This window comes from Malaclemys terrapin, chromosome 14 (assembly GCF_027887155.1).
Source record: "Malaclemys terrapin pileata isolate rMalTer1 chromosome 14, rMalTer1.hap1, whole genome shotgun sequence".
Lineage (NCBI taxonomy): Eukaryota > Metazoa > Chordata > Testudines > Emydidae > Malaclemys > Malaclemys terrapin.
Window position 1 is genome coordinate 19688749 of NC_071518.1, and position 16371 is coordinate 19705119.

Here is a 16371-nt window from a genome sequence, read left to right on the forward strand (position 1 = left end):
ACTGTGAACTGCTGGGGAAAGAGAATTCAGTAACTTTACACACAATAGCTAAAAGCTCTAAAATCCATATTGTTAGAGAGTAATTGTTGCATAGGAGCAGTGAGAAGACATATATCAGCAGATATCCAACTGTGGCTCATTACATGGGAAATGAGGAGATAATTCAAGTGCTATGGGTCAAGACCATACAAAGTCTTATATTGATTGTGAGAGAGCACCCATTACATGGATGATGATTGAGGGTGATAAGCCTTGCTGCTGAATTTTGAGTTTGTTGAAACTGAGGCAGTGCCGTATCAGAAAGGCTTGTACTGGCATAGTATTGCAAATGTGTAATCTGGCTATCACAAGGACACAGAGTACCACTTAGAAATCAGCAAGAATTATGGCAGCTAAGATATAGTCCTAAAATGGTAAATGGTTGATTCATATGTGGAATAAATGTGTTTCTCAAAGGGCAGCGCAAGGTTTATTGGCCCAGTAAAACTGTTCCTATTAAATGCTTAAAAAAGAAAAGAAAAATCTCCAGTGTTTTCTGTCTTTTTGATTCAGAAAGATGCATTAAATGCTCTCTTCTGGTTGGTTCATCTCAAAATGCAGATGTGTTTCTTAAAGTCCTATTGGACAAATTTGTCCTAAAGGGACATGCGTGTTCAGAGCAATGTCATTCAACCTTTAACAGAGAAATTGAGTTTAAACAAGAAATAGATTTTGACAATTAGATGCAAATGGCCATAGTTTAATTAACAATACTCTATTAAGTTTTGGGGCTGGCCTCCCTGGAAAGCCCTAGCTTCTTTTCAGTGAGATACAAGTAGATGTTTCTTCATCTGAAAAATTGATCATATGGGCTGTCACAGATCCATAGGATCGGTGCTACACTCTAGCTTTTAAACAGTCTCTTGGAGGAATCCCTTCAGTAATACAGACTGCAGAGGGTCTCATTTTTCCTTCAGGGTAGGCCACGCAGCCTCACCTCCTCCAAGACTGAGTCTCTGGGCACAAACACTTCTGCTTCACACTGTGAGCTGCTGGTCAGAGACATTTATATTCTTCAGGGACCAATCTACCTCATCAAGTATTTGCAGTGACACCAGGCAATATTTCTAAAGCAATAGGATTTAGTAGTCAACTGGAACACAGAATCAGAATTCCTTATGTTAGCACAGAGAAATAAACACTAAGACATAGTCCATTCTGCCAAGCCAGAGCAATCCACCAGCCAAGCTGTAATGGATTTTATTTCAGGCAGTGTTCTTCTCTGAGCCCTTTGTCAGTCCCAGGTGAGAGCAGCTAGCCTCTTCCAGAAGCCCCCTCTTTATACCCTGCTTGTCACCTCTCAGTCCTTTCGTTCGAGCTGGTCTCTGTTTAGCTACCCTGCTGAGAGGTGAAGGGAAAACCTCCTTCTTCTTGATCATTGATTGTAGGTGGACATGATCTGGTCATTGTGGCTTCCCATTGTCTTTTTCCTTTTCTGCATTGATATGGGTTGGTTTCAGCAGGTTCCAGACAGTTCCTTAATAACCCATTCATTACATTCCAGACAGCAAGGCAACACACACCCTCGTGTCTCTTGGGATGCCCTGAGAGCCCTTCTCTACCACCACCCCACTGGATAGCATTGCAAAGTACAGCGGGAAACTGAGGTGCACACAGGATTCATAAAAAAATCACCAAAAAATCCCATTTTGTCAGAGGAGCTATAAATTGAGAGGCTGCCGTGGCTGCCTGCTATCTATTAAATCTTTTTTCTAAAGGAGCTGCCTTTATCCCCATTCATTCTTTTTACCCTGTGCTGAAATTCCCAGCAAGGGTGCCTGCCTGTTCATGTTCTCTGTGATGTGGATACCTGCCTACAAGGAAATACTGTGCAACTACCAACTTTCACTTAGGTCACAGAACAGTGCTTTCAGGTGATAATAATTTTGGCCTTATCTGGCTTTATTTAAACCAGGAATGTAAAGAAATGTATGTTTATTGTACTACTACTACTACTCTGGCATTTCATTTTTCACATTTTCGCCCCCCCTTTCTTTTCAGCTTGTTTGACATGGGAGGAGAATATTACTGCTATGCTTCTGACATTACCTGCACTTTTCCAGCAAATGGAAAGTTCACTCCTGACCAGAGGGCCATCTATGAAGCAGTGCTTAAGTCATCTCGTGCTGTAATGAAGGCAATCAAACCAGGTAAAAGATTGCTATATGTCAACAGAAATTGACAAGCTTAATGGGAGCATTCAAGCTGTCAAAACAATTATGGTGGGACTCAAAGGGTTGGAAAAAGCAAGAAACTGATCACCAGATCATAGTTTAATAAAAATAAAATTTGTATGGTGAGAGTCCTATTGCTAAGTTTAAATGGCTATTAGTGGAGCATAGAAATTATCATATATATTGCCCATCCAGCACAGTATTGTCAGGAAATAACATACGTTGAGAAATTTCTGTATTAATTAATATTCATTTTTCTCTGAATACCTTAAAGGTAGCAGTGGTGGTTGTTATATCAATTTAAATTGGCAACATTTTGTGGGGATTTTAGTGAGGATTGCAAGGTTCAAAACTGGGCAATACGCAAGTTTATTTCAAGCATTTTAGTTTTTGTAGGTTCCATGTTAATTAAATAGAAAACTTTTGCTGAAAAAGTGAGTGAATATGTATTGGGGAATATACTTAATTACCTTGGAGGGCATCAGAAAACACGGACTATTGAATACTATGCATTGTGTCCATAAATTGCATGTGAGCCAGTTCATCTAGCGAATTGTACATTTTCATAGTTGAAGCATCCGCATTGAGTAATTGCAGAAAACACTGCAGTGAAAATCTGGTTTTTGTCATTGTTTTCATTCAGTTCAGCAAATAAATGCTTTTAGAGCTAAATGCTTTTAAAGCTAACTATTATTGTGAGCTTGAATATTTTAATGGTGAAGGTACTTGTCTATTTCTAAGTATTAGTAATAGACTATCTTTAGTGGAAAATGTACTTAATGCACAAAGTACATTTCTCCTTTAACATTACCTTACTAGCTTTCAACCACCAGACCTTAGAGTGGGGAAGCTTTTTAGTTTGTCAGTTAGAACATGTTATTTCCCTGTTATACAAGCTAGCTGCACATATAAGTGCTGCACATCTAGATACGATTTTATTGTTCCACTTCAAGCTATAATTATCTGGATCTGAAGTCTAGATATTTGCCATTTTAATAATAATGTACAAACTCCATAATCTTTCTAATTTCCCCCCCCAAAGTCCTGGTTCCATCCAGTCTTTATATTTTTCTCTACATTTTATTGCAAGCTTTAATTGCTTCATTTAATATGTATTGAAAAAGTTAATTTCTAGTATGTTGCTTATTAGCTTGGGGAGTTTAAACCTAAAGCAATGTTATGCTCATAATAATATAGAGATTTTCTGAATTAATTTACCCGTTTACTTTAACAAGGTCACAAAATTAAGTTATATTTCTGAAACTGCTTGCCAGGTTCTCAGCCAGCATTGTGAATGTACCAAACCCCTAAACAGCCTTCCAGATGAAGTTATTTTAAATTTTAATATTGCTAATCAGATATTTGGCATCAAATCTTTATTGTTCTTCCTGAAAACATCATGTTGCTTTTAGCTTCTTGACTAGTTGGAATATTGGTGCAAATATATTTATTGTATGTTTTTGAGGCTGGTAATCGCAAACAGTGGCACATAAAGCAGGTTGAATACATGTGCTGCAGACTGGTTTTGATGTTGCTGCCAATATGCACCAAAATATTATGATGCATCCATGTAACTGTGATCATGGGATGTTTCCATGAAAATACAGAATCTTCCACTGTAGAGACAAAACCGTTTGGGAGTTTGTAGGGCTGTTGCACCCTACCTCCTCAGCAGCTCCTGAACCCTTTTCCCTGAACAGTAAACATGAAGGAAGCTCTGAGAGCAGAACCTCGTGGGTTTCTTTACCCTTTTTTCCCTTCCGATGTGTTCTTCCCTGGCCACATTATGCTCCTAATAATCTTTACTGCTGAAAATTATGTGGGAGCATGTCATAAAGGCGGTTAAGTGAAAAGAATTTGCAGAAGCACTGATTACCTGTGTTCTACAAACATGCATGAAAACTAGAGCTGTTGAAAAATAAAAACCTGTTTTGATTAAAATGTTGAAGTTTCCATTTTGAAGTATACAAAACAGACTGACATTTTTCTTTTATTCAGTTTTTTTAATTTTAAAAATATCAAACACATTATTGAAATTGTTATTGAAAGTTTTCATTTGCCCAACCCTACTTTTAACTTGAGGGGAGAGAGGATGTCATGAGTGGGAGACCTCACTTTGTTTTTGAGGATTTATCATCAAAAACTTTTTTTTCCAAATAGAAGGCCATTTTACCAAAGAAACGTCCCTTTAAATTGTTTGACCAGTTCTAATAAAAACTCTTGTGTTGACTACAGTTTGATAAAATAATTTCAATAAAATCATAGAGGAGGAATGAAAATGTGAGGAAGAGAGCTGTAATCTTTATAATATTTTGAAATAAACAGAAATTATCTTCTCTCCGCCTAAAAAAAATAAAGCATTATAGTTCTGCCTACTAGGAAACAGGAAGCAAAAAACTTGTCAATTCAAAGGTCTTTTAAATATAGCCAGGCTCCAGCATATTTCAATCAGCCTTTTTTGGCTCCTGAAAGTCCTTGCTCATTCCACTTTTACTTTTTTTTTCTACCTCCATTTCCAAGTGTTACTCACTATGCAAAGAAAACCATACGATTACAAACCCCTAATGTGGCAGGCTCCAGAAAAAGAATTTACATACACAACAAAAATCAGCAGCTACTTTTTCTGTAGAAAATAATATTTCTCTCCAGTTGTAGAACTGGGTCCTCGATTGATTTTGCTTGCTGGCATATGGTCAAGTAGGACTTTGACTAGCCTTTTCAGAAAGTTAGAGATGTCAGTAAAGAACTATATAGCTAGGGCTTCTAGATACTATGATAATAAAAATAAGAAGTTATTACTATATAAAGATATCAAATAAATGCTGTTTTTGGTTACATCACATCATCTTTATGGAGAATATGTGCTGCTAAAGAAAGCTAGCACTGTAAAATAGTGTGCACGGGATTTTTACTGGTGCAATTTAGGAATTAACTTTTGAAACTTTGGCCCTCAAATGAGGCTAGTGATAACATCTCTGAAAATTGATTTTGCTTCTGTTTGTTTCTATTAAATCTAATCTGTTATTAAAGAATAACTTCAGAAGGTTCCCAAAGCTTCAGATTCTATTGTAGCAAAGAATTCATTTGACTCTGTTCTCTGTGTGGGTCAAAATACATATAATTCAGAAATTTGTATATCCTAGCTTCCAATCCAAAAACAAAACAGGAAAAATCCCTGTGGGTTGCAAATACTATGTTCTGCAAATTGAGAAACCATCGTGATGGAATTGTAACTCAAGTGCAACAGCGATTATGCCACAAAACTGATCTGTAGGAAAAAAGGCATATTCAATTCTATTGCACAAGCAACAATTTTGGAACCACTTGACGATAGCTATATTACCAAGAAAAAAAATGTAACTTCGTTGTTGATTAAAAATGAAAGTATGAAGAATAGTAGTTGTGGGGAAAAGATTCAAAAAGGGATATTTGCATGGGATTAGAGCAGACATTTGTATCAATTTTCTTGATAGGTTAATGATAAAATATTCCAAAAATAGCAATGGAAAGAAACTGCATTTCTACTTATGTTATATTCTTAATGTTTCATAACCATCTCAGCTAAATCTATGGAAAAAATCAGAAGGGAAATATGGGGACAGATATATATATATAAAGTACTGAAATTTACATAATTTAATTATTTCATGATTCATCAGGTATTCGCTTCAAATATCTGTGTCTCGAATACAAATCTTAATATACATACGCACACATATATACAGATACATGGTCACATACAATTTTTGCCACAGACCCCCTGCCTCATTAAGTGCACATTATGGATGGTGCACGTTTAATGAGCAACTATTATATATTGTTTATCCTCATTATTAAGTGTATAGCCCCATGCTTTATTTGCTGCACCTGCTCTGAAGAGATAATTATTAATTTCCTCATGGGCTTTTCAGTGGTGCTCATCACTATAATATCTAAGTGCTCAGAAATATTAGCTAGTTTATTTTCACAACACCCCTGTGAGGTGAAGGGGTAGTATCATCCCCGGTTTACAGATGGGGAACTGAGGCAGAGAGATTAAGGTCAAAAGTATCCATTAATTTTGGGTTTGAGAAGCCTAAGACATGATTTTTCAGAGTACTCTTGTCACCTTTGCATTTGAATCAGGCAGCTTCCTCCACACCAAGAGCACAGGAGAAAGTCTCTCTCTGCTTATAGTTCCAATGTCTGGACACAGACCTGGCCTAACCCTCCGCAGGACAATTGCTTGGGGCCCTACGAAGCTAAATTACAACACATCTACAGAGCCACTGTGGGTAAATGTAATGCAAATATTACAGTAGTCTCTAAAAGTGGAACTAAATCACACTAAAGCAGAGGTTTGCAAGCTGGCGGGGGGGGGGCACACTCTCCTAGGGGAGTGCAGAGGAACGTTTTTTGGGGGGGAACAGAGACACCAGGTGGCTCAGGCTTCAACCCCGGGTGGAGGCTCGGGCTTCGGCTTTGGCCCTGGGTGGCGGGGCCCACTCCTTAGTTTCTGCCCTGGGCCCCAGCAAGTCTAACGTGGGCCCTGCTCATTAATCTTCAGGGAAATTAGCTGCATGCTCTTTCAACTCTTGACTGAGCATGTGCAAGCTGCAATTTTCTCAAAGGCTAAATTGGCCACATTTGGGTAGATTTTCTGAACAGCAAAAGGCCCATTCCTAACACAAAGACCAGCTCCTGCCACATTTCAAGTCCTTGCTCCAATGCATGGGGGCACTAGAGCTTCTCAAAGAAAAGGTCTCCAGAATTTTTTAACAAGGACAAAATATATCTTTCTCTAGCCTCATTCTCAGAAATGACTGAGACACTTTGACTGAAATTTCAAAATAAATAAATAAATAGAATAAAATAAAATAAAATAAACAGCTGGAGGCAGTCACCCTAGATGGAAAATTTTAACCCAAAGAATTAAACTTTGGCAAAGTTGTAAGCAACTGAAAGAAAGGTTTTAAAGTGAGAAGTTTCAGGAAAGCATAATAATGGGCAATGCTAAGAGCCCCAATGGACAAGCAGAACTAGTATCCTAATAAAATATCTTCTCATACACTTTCACCTAAAATATGAGTACTCCCAAATAGGTTGTTTCTGCCTCCAAAACTAACGAAGATATAGGCATATTTAAATGGATATTTATCATTATTATTGCGGACGATACCAAGCTGGGGAGGGGTTGCAAGTGCTTTGGAGGATAGGATTAAAATTCACAATGATCTAGACAAACTGGAGAAATGGTCTGAAGTAAATAGGATTAAATTCAGTAAGGACAAATGCAGAGTACTCCACTTAGGAAGGAACAATCAGTTGCACACATACAAAATGGGAAATGGCTGCCTAGGAAGGAGTACTGCAGAAAGGGATATGGGGTTCATAGTGGACCACAAGCTAAATATGAGTAAATAGTGTAACGCTGTTGCAAAAAAAGTGAACATCATTCTGGAATGTATTAGCAGGAGTGTTGTAAGCAAGACACAAGAAGTAATTCTTCCACTCTGATTAGGCCTCAACTGGAGTTTTGTGTCCAGTTCTGGGCACCACATTTCAGGAAGGAGGTGGAAAAATTGGAGAGCGTCCAGAGAAGAGCAACAAAAATGATTAAAGGTCTAGAAAACATGACCTATGAGGGAAGATTGGGAAAAAATGGGTTTGTTTAGTCTGGAAAAGAAAAGACAGAGGGGACATAACAGTTTTCAAGGATGTAAAAGGTTGTTACAGGGAGGAGGAAGAAAAATTGTTTTTCTTAACCTCTGAGGATAGGACAAGAAGCAATGGGCTTAAATTGCAGCAAGGGAGATTTAGGTTGGGCATTAGGAAAAACTTCCTAACTGTCAGGGTTGTTATGCACTGGAATAAATTGCCTACGGAGGTTGTGGAATCTCCAGCATGGGAGATTTTTAAGAGCAGGTTGGACAAACACCTGTCAGGGATGGTCTAGATAATTAGTCCTGCCACAAGTACAGGGGGCTGGATTAGATGACCTCTTGAGGTCCCTTCCAGTTCTATGATTCTATGATTTATTGTTTGGTTAGGCCCTGTTTTAGCAAGGCACTTACACAAGCATGGGACCGCTGAGTTCAGTGATTCATGTAGTTAAATGTAAGCACATGCTTATATACCTTGATGAATCAGGGCCTTAGTGTTGATCCCATACAAATATCCATAGCTTTTGGATTTGTAAACTAGTTTTACTGTACGTTGGGGTTTTTTTTTAGGATAGGGGTTAGACTCACTATGTTTCAGCAACCAGTAAAACTCTTCATCAAAAATTGGAGGGAGTTATTAAATAGTGAGGTCTGCATTCTGTTTGTCCTCTCCATTAACCTAAAATATTCAAAGAATTCTTGTAAATAATTATGATCTCACTATAGGACTGCTCTTCTGACACCATTTTGAAATCCCAGTTTAATGAAGAGATGTGAATAAAAGGAAAATATGACCTGTGATGTACAAATAAAAATGTTACCCATTAGTAATGAAAACAACAAAACTGTGTAGACAGCATGGTCTGTTGCTTAGTGCCAAGGGACTACAGTTGTATTCCTTACTCTAGCACTGATTTGCTATGTGGCCTTTTGCAAGCCACTTCACCTCTCTGTGCCTCAGGTTTCCTGTATCAGAGATGGGTTCATACTTACCCAGCTTTGAAAAGCCCTTTACCATCCTCATGTGAATACTGTTACATAAAGGCTAGTAATGTTCCAGTAATGGCCCACCACACAGTAGCTGAAAACTGTGGTATTTGGACAATTACTATAGGATAGTCCAGGGGTTCTCAAACTTCATTGCGCTGCAACCCCCTTCTGACAACAAAAATTACTATACGACCCCAGGAGGGAGGACCAAAGCCTGAGCCTGCCTCAGCGCTGCTGCTCCGGGTGTGGGGGCCAGAGCCCAAGGGCTTCAGCCTCAGGTGGGGCGCCTGTAACCTGAACCCCACCACTTCAGGCTGAAGCCATCAGGCTTTGGCCCCCCGGGCAGTGGGGCTTGGGCTTCAGTCCTTGGCCCCAGCAATCTAACACCAGCTCTGGCAACCTCATTAAAACGGGGTTGTGACCCACTTTGGGTCCTGACCCACAGTTTGAGAACTGCTGGTATGGTCTATTTTATAATTGTTTCAGGTGACTTATAAAGGTATTTACTGTATCATTATAATGAGTATTTAGAAGATGTTAATAAATACACATCTACAAGCCAAATTTCAATTCTTGAGGCCATAGTGCTGGTGACATTACATCTTTTTAAATGTATTATTGTTTTAGACCCCAGGTTGATAGATGGAGTCTTTTTATTTCCTATATTAAAACTTAGATCCTTGAAACTACTTGGAATTAATGTTCTAGATAATAAGGGATATGCAGTGCACCTTCCATTGTTCTCCCTGTTTAAGTTAAACACTCTATGATCCTTAATTTGTAGGCTCTACATCTATTCTGTAAAGTGAGATACAGTCACATTCCAAGCATTATTTTTAAATGTATGGACATTTTCAAAAATGACTACTCTGTTTTGTTCAGTAGCTCTCTAGTTCTTTATTTCATTTTCTCAGGTATACACCATATGATATTAAGAGAATTAAACACCTCTTTCAGTAAGGTCCATTGTTCTAAATTCCTCTTTCTCTAGTCAACTGTTCACAAGCAACAGCTAAGGCCAACTTGGCTACCATTCAATTCCCTATCTGTACATTTATATGATTTAACAAGCTTGTATCTCAAGTCCCCACTGAACTGAAATTGCAATCAGACATTAGTTGGGCAGCTGGGCATATTTGTTGATTGATGTTGTTTGTTTCAATAAAATATGCGAAATTGTTCCAGATATGCACAAAAGTTGTTCACCAAGCCAGCTTATATGCAATGTGAAAGCTATTCTCCTTAATGACATTGCATTTACAGAGCTACATATAGAAGTCTTGTGGCCACAGAACTTTTCAAACTTGGCATTGGCATTTAGGGGTGTGGGCATATCCCTTGAGCCCTCCATTCTCCTTTCCAAAAGAGTTAACCCCATGTCCCCTCTACCTCTCCAGATAGAGTTGGCAGAATCCCCTCCTGAAAAGGTCAGACTTTCCTATGATGAACAATGTTGGGGAAAGTAGTCCAGGAAAAGCTCTTCTCACACCAAACGCCTCAGATAATGATAGACACAGATGTCTCTGGTATAGCGTGAGGAGCTTAATTAGTAAACTTGACTGTTGTTAGTCTTTCAGAGTTGAGACTCCATGTAAATTTTCTAGTGCTGAGGACCCCTCGGGATGGTTCTCAGTCATGGACAATATGGTTGTTCTGTAATACCTCAACAGAGTGAGCACATGGTCACTTGTCATATCAAAAGGCAATTAATCCATGGGAACAGTGAGTCCAAAACAAAGAAACCCCATCTGACAAAAAACACCATCAATGATGACCTGAGTTGAGAGGGTAGATTATTGAGTGGACGTTCAAACCCTCAGTGGCATCTTTACTGACTGAGGTCATCCAGATGTGGACTTGCACGTTAGAACTCAGAGCCGATGTCTGAGGTTTTTCTCCAGAGTTAGCAGGGGCCTGCAACTTGTATCACTATCATTTCTCATTTGTGCTGGAGAAATACCCAAAGGCTCGAGTTAGGATTGGGGTCTCAATGTGCTAGGTGCTGTACAACACATAGAAAAGCACAGTACCTTCCCTTAAGAGTTTATAGTCTAATTTCAGACACCTTCTTTTATGTTACAGGGCAAAATGCTCATTGAAATTTCAATTAGGTGCTAACTAAACATGTGAAAGATCCTTTGATCCTATGTGAACTCACTCACTATACCACCTCTTGTGGAAAGTTTTTTTGTCTTGGTGGCCATAACCTTGAGTATTAGGATCTCTGAGTTACTGGCTGTTATGGGGTCAGGTCACCCTTTAACACGTTGTATGGGGAGAAGGTGGTATTTAGGCTTCATCCAAAATTTTCACCTAAATCGATGCATATCACTTGCCTCTATTTTCCCCAAAGCCCTAAGCTGTACTGGGAAGGTCAGCTGCGTGTCCTGGATATCAAGAGAGTAGTCAGTCCCTGATTAGAAATAAACCTTTTTGATGGTCCAATATAATGTTTATGATCTTTGGAGAAAAATGTAAAGGTTGGGCTACTTCAGCTCACATCCTACCTAAATGGATAGGGTTGTACATTGTCTTATGACATGGCAGATATTTCAGGGCTGAGGGAAAGGGTGGCAACTTCAGTGGCATGTATCTGTAACGTGACCTTATCTGAAAAGTGTAGAGCTCAGTTTGCACCTTCACAAATCACTCAGTGTCACATCAAGAACTGATTTTGGTTTCGGGAGACCAGTTCTGCCTATTGAACAGTGACTGAAGAACTCAGCCCTCTTCTTGACAGGGAGGTTACAGCTAGCTAGTCTGCTGCATTTGGGTTCTTCTAGGTAATGTCATTTATGAGAACAAATTACCAAAACAACTCCTGTACTCTGAACATATTGCCCCTAACGGAGCCACACTGATTGTGAATGATTCACAATTCAAGACCTAATGCTTTTGGAGGCAGAGAAGAACTGAGTAATGACTATACGGGGTGTAGTCTTGTGTCCCTTAGCCAATAGAATGTAAGGTTTGAGTGATGTGCATCCTTGAAAAGGGTTTGTGGCTGAATGGTCAGGCACACAACTCTGTGGAGGACGTATGTTCAGAGAACAAGAGCTACTGTGCTGAGTAACACCTGTTGTATACAAATAAAATGTAGAGAATGCTTTTTATACAAAAAAATTTGAAAATTTCAAAGGTTCAATTTTTTTCTGCTCTGTGTTTGCTACTTAAGTATGTTCCAAAAGGAACAGAATGGAGAAGATTGTTGGGTTTAGATATTATAAGATCTTGGCATGAAATAATCCAAATAATTTTAAGAACCTGTTAAAGGCACTAATAGCTACAGAATTTAACATAGTATGTTGTACTATTGATGACTTGTTCTCCATGTTTTAAATTGAGCGCACACATGGTCAGGAATGTATGCAAATTCAGAAATTGCAAGGTCACAGATTACTTATTAAACACTTATTTTGAGCCATAACAGTTCCATATCTCACAAGAGCTCAGGTTTATTTCTGTATATTACAGTTCCTTATGCCTTTTTATGATGTCATTCATCCTATGTGTTCTACTAAAAAGGAAAAAACTTAAACACATGAGGAACATCATTGTAACTATCCTATTAAAAAATAACTATTACCTCATTCATAAATGCTATTGACTACAAGATAAATTTACTAAAATGTTTCTCTCCATCAGATATTCAGAGAAATGTTTTTTTCATTTATAATTTATTTAAATCGTTTATTTTTATTTTGTGTAGTCCAAATTTGTATTGAGTTATAAGCACATATTGGCTGTCAGTTGTGCTTTCTAAGGACAATCGTTTCTTTTAATATATTTTTTTAAAGAATTAATACAGTTTTGTCATGCTCTAAATTGGACTTTTTGACAGAAGCATTACAGAGAGGGACTGGGGAAAACATGAGATTATTTCATGTTTGTTTATTAATTTCTAACTTCCCTACTTGTATTATGGAATAATTTCTGTCCAGGTTTTCTTATTTTCATGCCAACTACTGCAAGTCATTTTAATTTTCTGTGATATCTAAAGCATGGCAATATTTCTTAGGCATAGAACATTAATAACTTAAGTTGAGGATTTCATATTGATTCCCCTAAAGGATAAGTGCTTTCAGAGTGTTATAACTAGTCCTTGATATTTAATGAATCCCAACAGATGACATGGCAATATACTTTTCCCTTTCAATTAAGAATGTGCTCTTGTGTTAAAAACAGTTGGAAAGAATCTAACTCTTGTTCATATATAATGTCACAGAAATTAATAGTCCATTCTCTATTGAATTCTGCCTATAGTATTTTCCTGCTCATAGTATAACATTATTTCTTTGTTCATAAACAAGTTGCACTCTGTTTAAGTGTTAGTTTTGTGTGAGTGACCCAGAAAAGGCATTGTGGCTTGCCATTTAAACTTAAATCAGAATTCATCAACATCAATTGTTTGCTGAAGGAGGCATGGCCATCCCCAAAGGGGTTTGGAAAGTGGGAGGCAGACAAAGTTCTAATATTGAACAACAAGCAACATTAATTGATAAATTGAAAACTTACAACTTTTTTTAAATTGTTACAAAAGTCTATGAACTAATGCATGTGAATCCTATTGTATTGGGATGAGAGTCACTGTTAACCATACAGACTAACTGCCCAGAGTTAGCATTAGCTAACAGTAGGAGATGAAAGAAAGGGGCATTACTCTCTGTCAAATTCAGCAAATCTTTCAGTCCCTCAAAGCAAGAAACAATCCGTTGTAATGTAAGATTATCCTTTTTTCCCTAGATGCAAGATTTCAGACTGAGAGTCTCTCACTACGAACCCCACTGGGAACTGTTCTTTTCAGTTGTAGGCTAACACACAGCAGTTGACCCACGGAGAGTGACCACTGCAACATTAGAGAGGCAAAAATAACAGAGTATTCCCAAACCTATGAAACAAGGCACTTCTCAGAGAAGGCTGCCATTGTGTCCCTGAATTCTCCCTATGTGGCTTAGGTATTGTAGAGATCTCAGACCAGTTGGAACTGCAGCATGTGCAAGACCTACAGTAGATGCATTGCAGTAATACAAGAACAAACTTGCAGCCTTAGACCCAAATTCAGCAAAGATTTATTCATGTGCTTAACTTTAAGCGTATGAGTATTCCCATAAACTTCAATGGAACTATTCGCAACTTTAAATGAAGCATGTGTGAAAGGATTAGGGGTTGAATTTACTTTGTCACTTCTGTTCTTAGCATTTCTCTTTATTTAATATTATGTTTTATGTTTCTATTTTTAAATTTGAAAAATAACTTCCCCATTAAACCTTACTGGCTATAGCAGTGACACTGCAAATACAATTTTTGGATACTGTCATTGTGGGGGAATTAAATTGTTCTTCACATGGTGTCTGATCTGCAGTACTTCCAATCCAATATTCAAGGGATTGTTGTGTTGTACATTGTAATTTTCATTGAAGTGTGAGGTGCGTGAGTCCTTCAGACTTGATACTACATCAAGGTAGCTGTTAGAGAACCAACCTACTAGAAACAGAAGATTTTGTCTGGACAGAATAAAAATTGCCCTGAGTATTATCTGAGCTAAGTTTTTTTTCTAAACTTCAAAGTTTGAGTTTCCCCACTAAAACTAAACCCTGAGGTGCTGCTACTATTACCCGGAATATGTGCATCTTTGAAGATCTTGTGGTGAAACTGACTAGGCATGACATATTCTGCTGGGCTTCACTGCAGCTTGTTTCAAAAATTGCATCTTTTCAGTCTTCCATTCAGCGGACTTAGGCTACTGTGCTTTAAGAAAAATGATATCCTAGTTTAGAATTATCTTGGTGGCTTGACACACATGAAAAATCATCAAAATATAGGGCTTATAATGGAAGAAGGAACTGACCATTATCGACATATAGCAACAAACTGTTAGTTACCAGTGCAAAATAGAGCCCAAGTTTCAAACTTGGGTAACTAAAGATAGGCACCTGAATATGTAGTGCATTTAAGTAACTTATAAGTAATCATGCACCCACTATGCAAAATTGAGATCAGGTTACAGTTTCCCCCCATTTTGGGGGTTCTTGACAAAATTTCCCCAAAGTTCAAAGGTTTGTGGATTTGACTTTGGGCCCATTTCTGGTCATCAATTTGTAAATTTTAGTTGTAAATTTTAGTTCCCTTACATCTTACTATTTTGGTTTGTTTTTAGAAGATAGATATTCTTGTCAGCAGTTACCTGCCATTTTTTGTCACAGCTACCCAGTGAAGGCTAAGAAACATGCTCAGCAAACTAGTTTATTCAAACACTTCAACAACAGGACAATGCTATTTATAATAAGGTGTAATTTTATAATAATCTTTTTTTGTTGATGTTCAGGGGACATTTGCCAGGCCAGGTTGTTTGGGAACCAAATCTAGAAAACTGATAACAAATTATTTGCTGTCTGATCTATTGTGCAAAAAGGAAGCTTTGAAAATCTGAAATGTAACAATTTTTTCAACAAAACGAAAAGAGAAGAAAGCATCATCTTACATTTAAATAATGTTTAATAAGAATTGGCTTAGCATTTTTAGGGAGTTTTGTTTAATGTCTGCTATGTTTGTTACGTGTCTAGCCAATATTAACATGTTCCAGTGGTTCACTGACTGAGACAAGGATTGCACAGTTCGTCTGCATTTTAGTGGCACTACCAGGGGATGTCGGACCTTTTGCCCTTGTTTGTAGACACTCAGAAATTAAATATAACCTAACCTTAACACAGTTTTGGGAGAAATTTAGTATAACCTTGCACAGTATTTTTTTATAAGTATTGTGACATCTGTATTGGCAACTCCCTGCTAAATCACTTGTGGTTTAATCATTGTCACAATTATAACCACAAAATACCCTAACTAGCAGCAAAAAAATTACTGTGTGAGACCTTTTGAGAACAGTCTCCAAACAGAAGTGACTAAGTACCAAGCAGTAATCCCAAGTTATTTTTGTATACTGTTGTTTTATATTCTAGTACAATTTCTAATAAAACTTAAGTAAATAACCTCAGATTACTTGGATGAGAAGATAACAGGGATAGCAGTAGTTTATGAACAACTATAAAACCTTTTCTTACTGTGATATTCTTGTAAATTGCTTGTTTAAGATAAATAATGGGATTATCATGCCTTTTAAGAATGTCAATTACAAAGTTACAGTACATCTAATGAAATTAAAAGATGGTATCTAATTCTCAACTTCATTGAACCCCCCTATATCACCAAAATCTTCTTGGCGCCAAATGAACATCCAGAGAGAGTGAGTGAGCGCAGTATTTTCGTATGATGTTTTAAGTTTTTAAAAGTTAGATTTTAGAAAATATTACAAAGTAGTTTGGCAATTTAGGGATTGTTGGGAAAATATTCTAAAAGGTAAAAAACACAGGTGTCTTTTTTTTTTCGTCAGACTATGCTTAGATACTCAATTTAAAGGTATCTGATAATTTCAGATTATTGCTGGAAATTATATAACTATATCTATATCTCTATATATAGATATGGCTCTGTCTTTTTTTTAAATATAATTGTGCTAAATGTATTGATTG

General features: G+C 37.5%; 1 protein-coding gene across 1 annotated transcript in view; it reads left to right on the forward strand.

The window, feature by feature from the left end:
* PEPD (peptidase D) overlaps window positions 1–16371 on the forward strand; it is a 212202-nt gene that overhangs the window by 165538 nt on the left and 30293 nt on the right. Inside the window, exon 12 of the mRNA XM_054048939.1 lies at window positions 2041–2189. Within this exon, the coding sequence (XP_053904914.1) occupies window positions 2041–2189 (149 nt within the window). The remainder of the gene's footprint in view (window positions 1–2040; window positions 2190–16371) is intronic.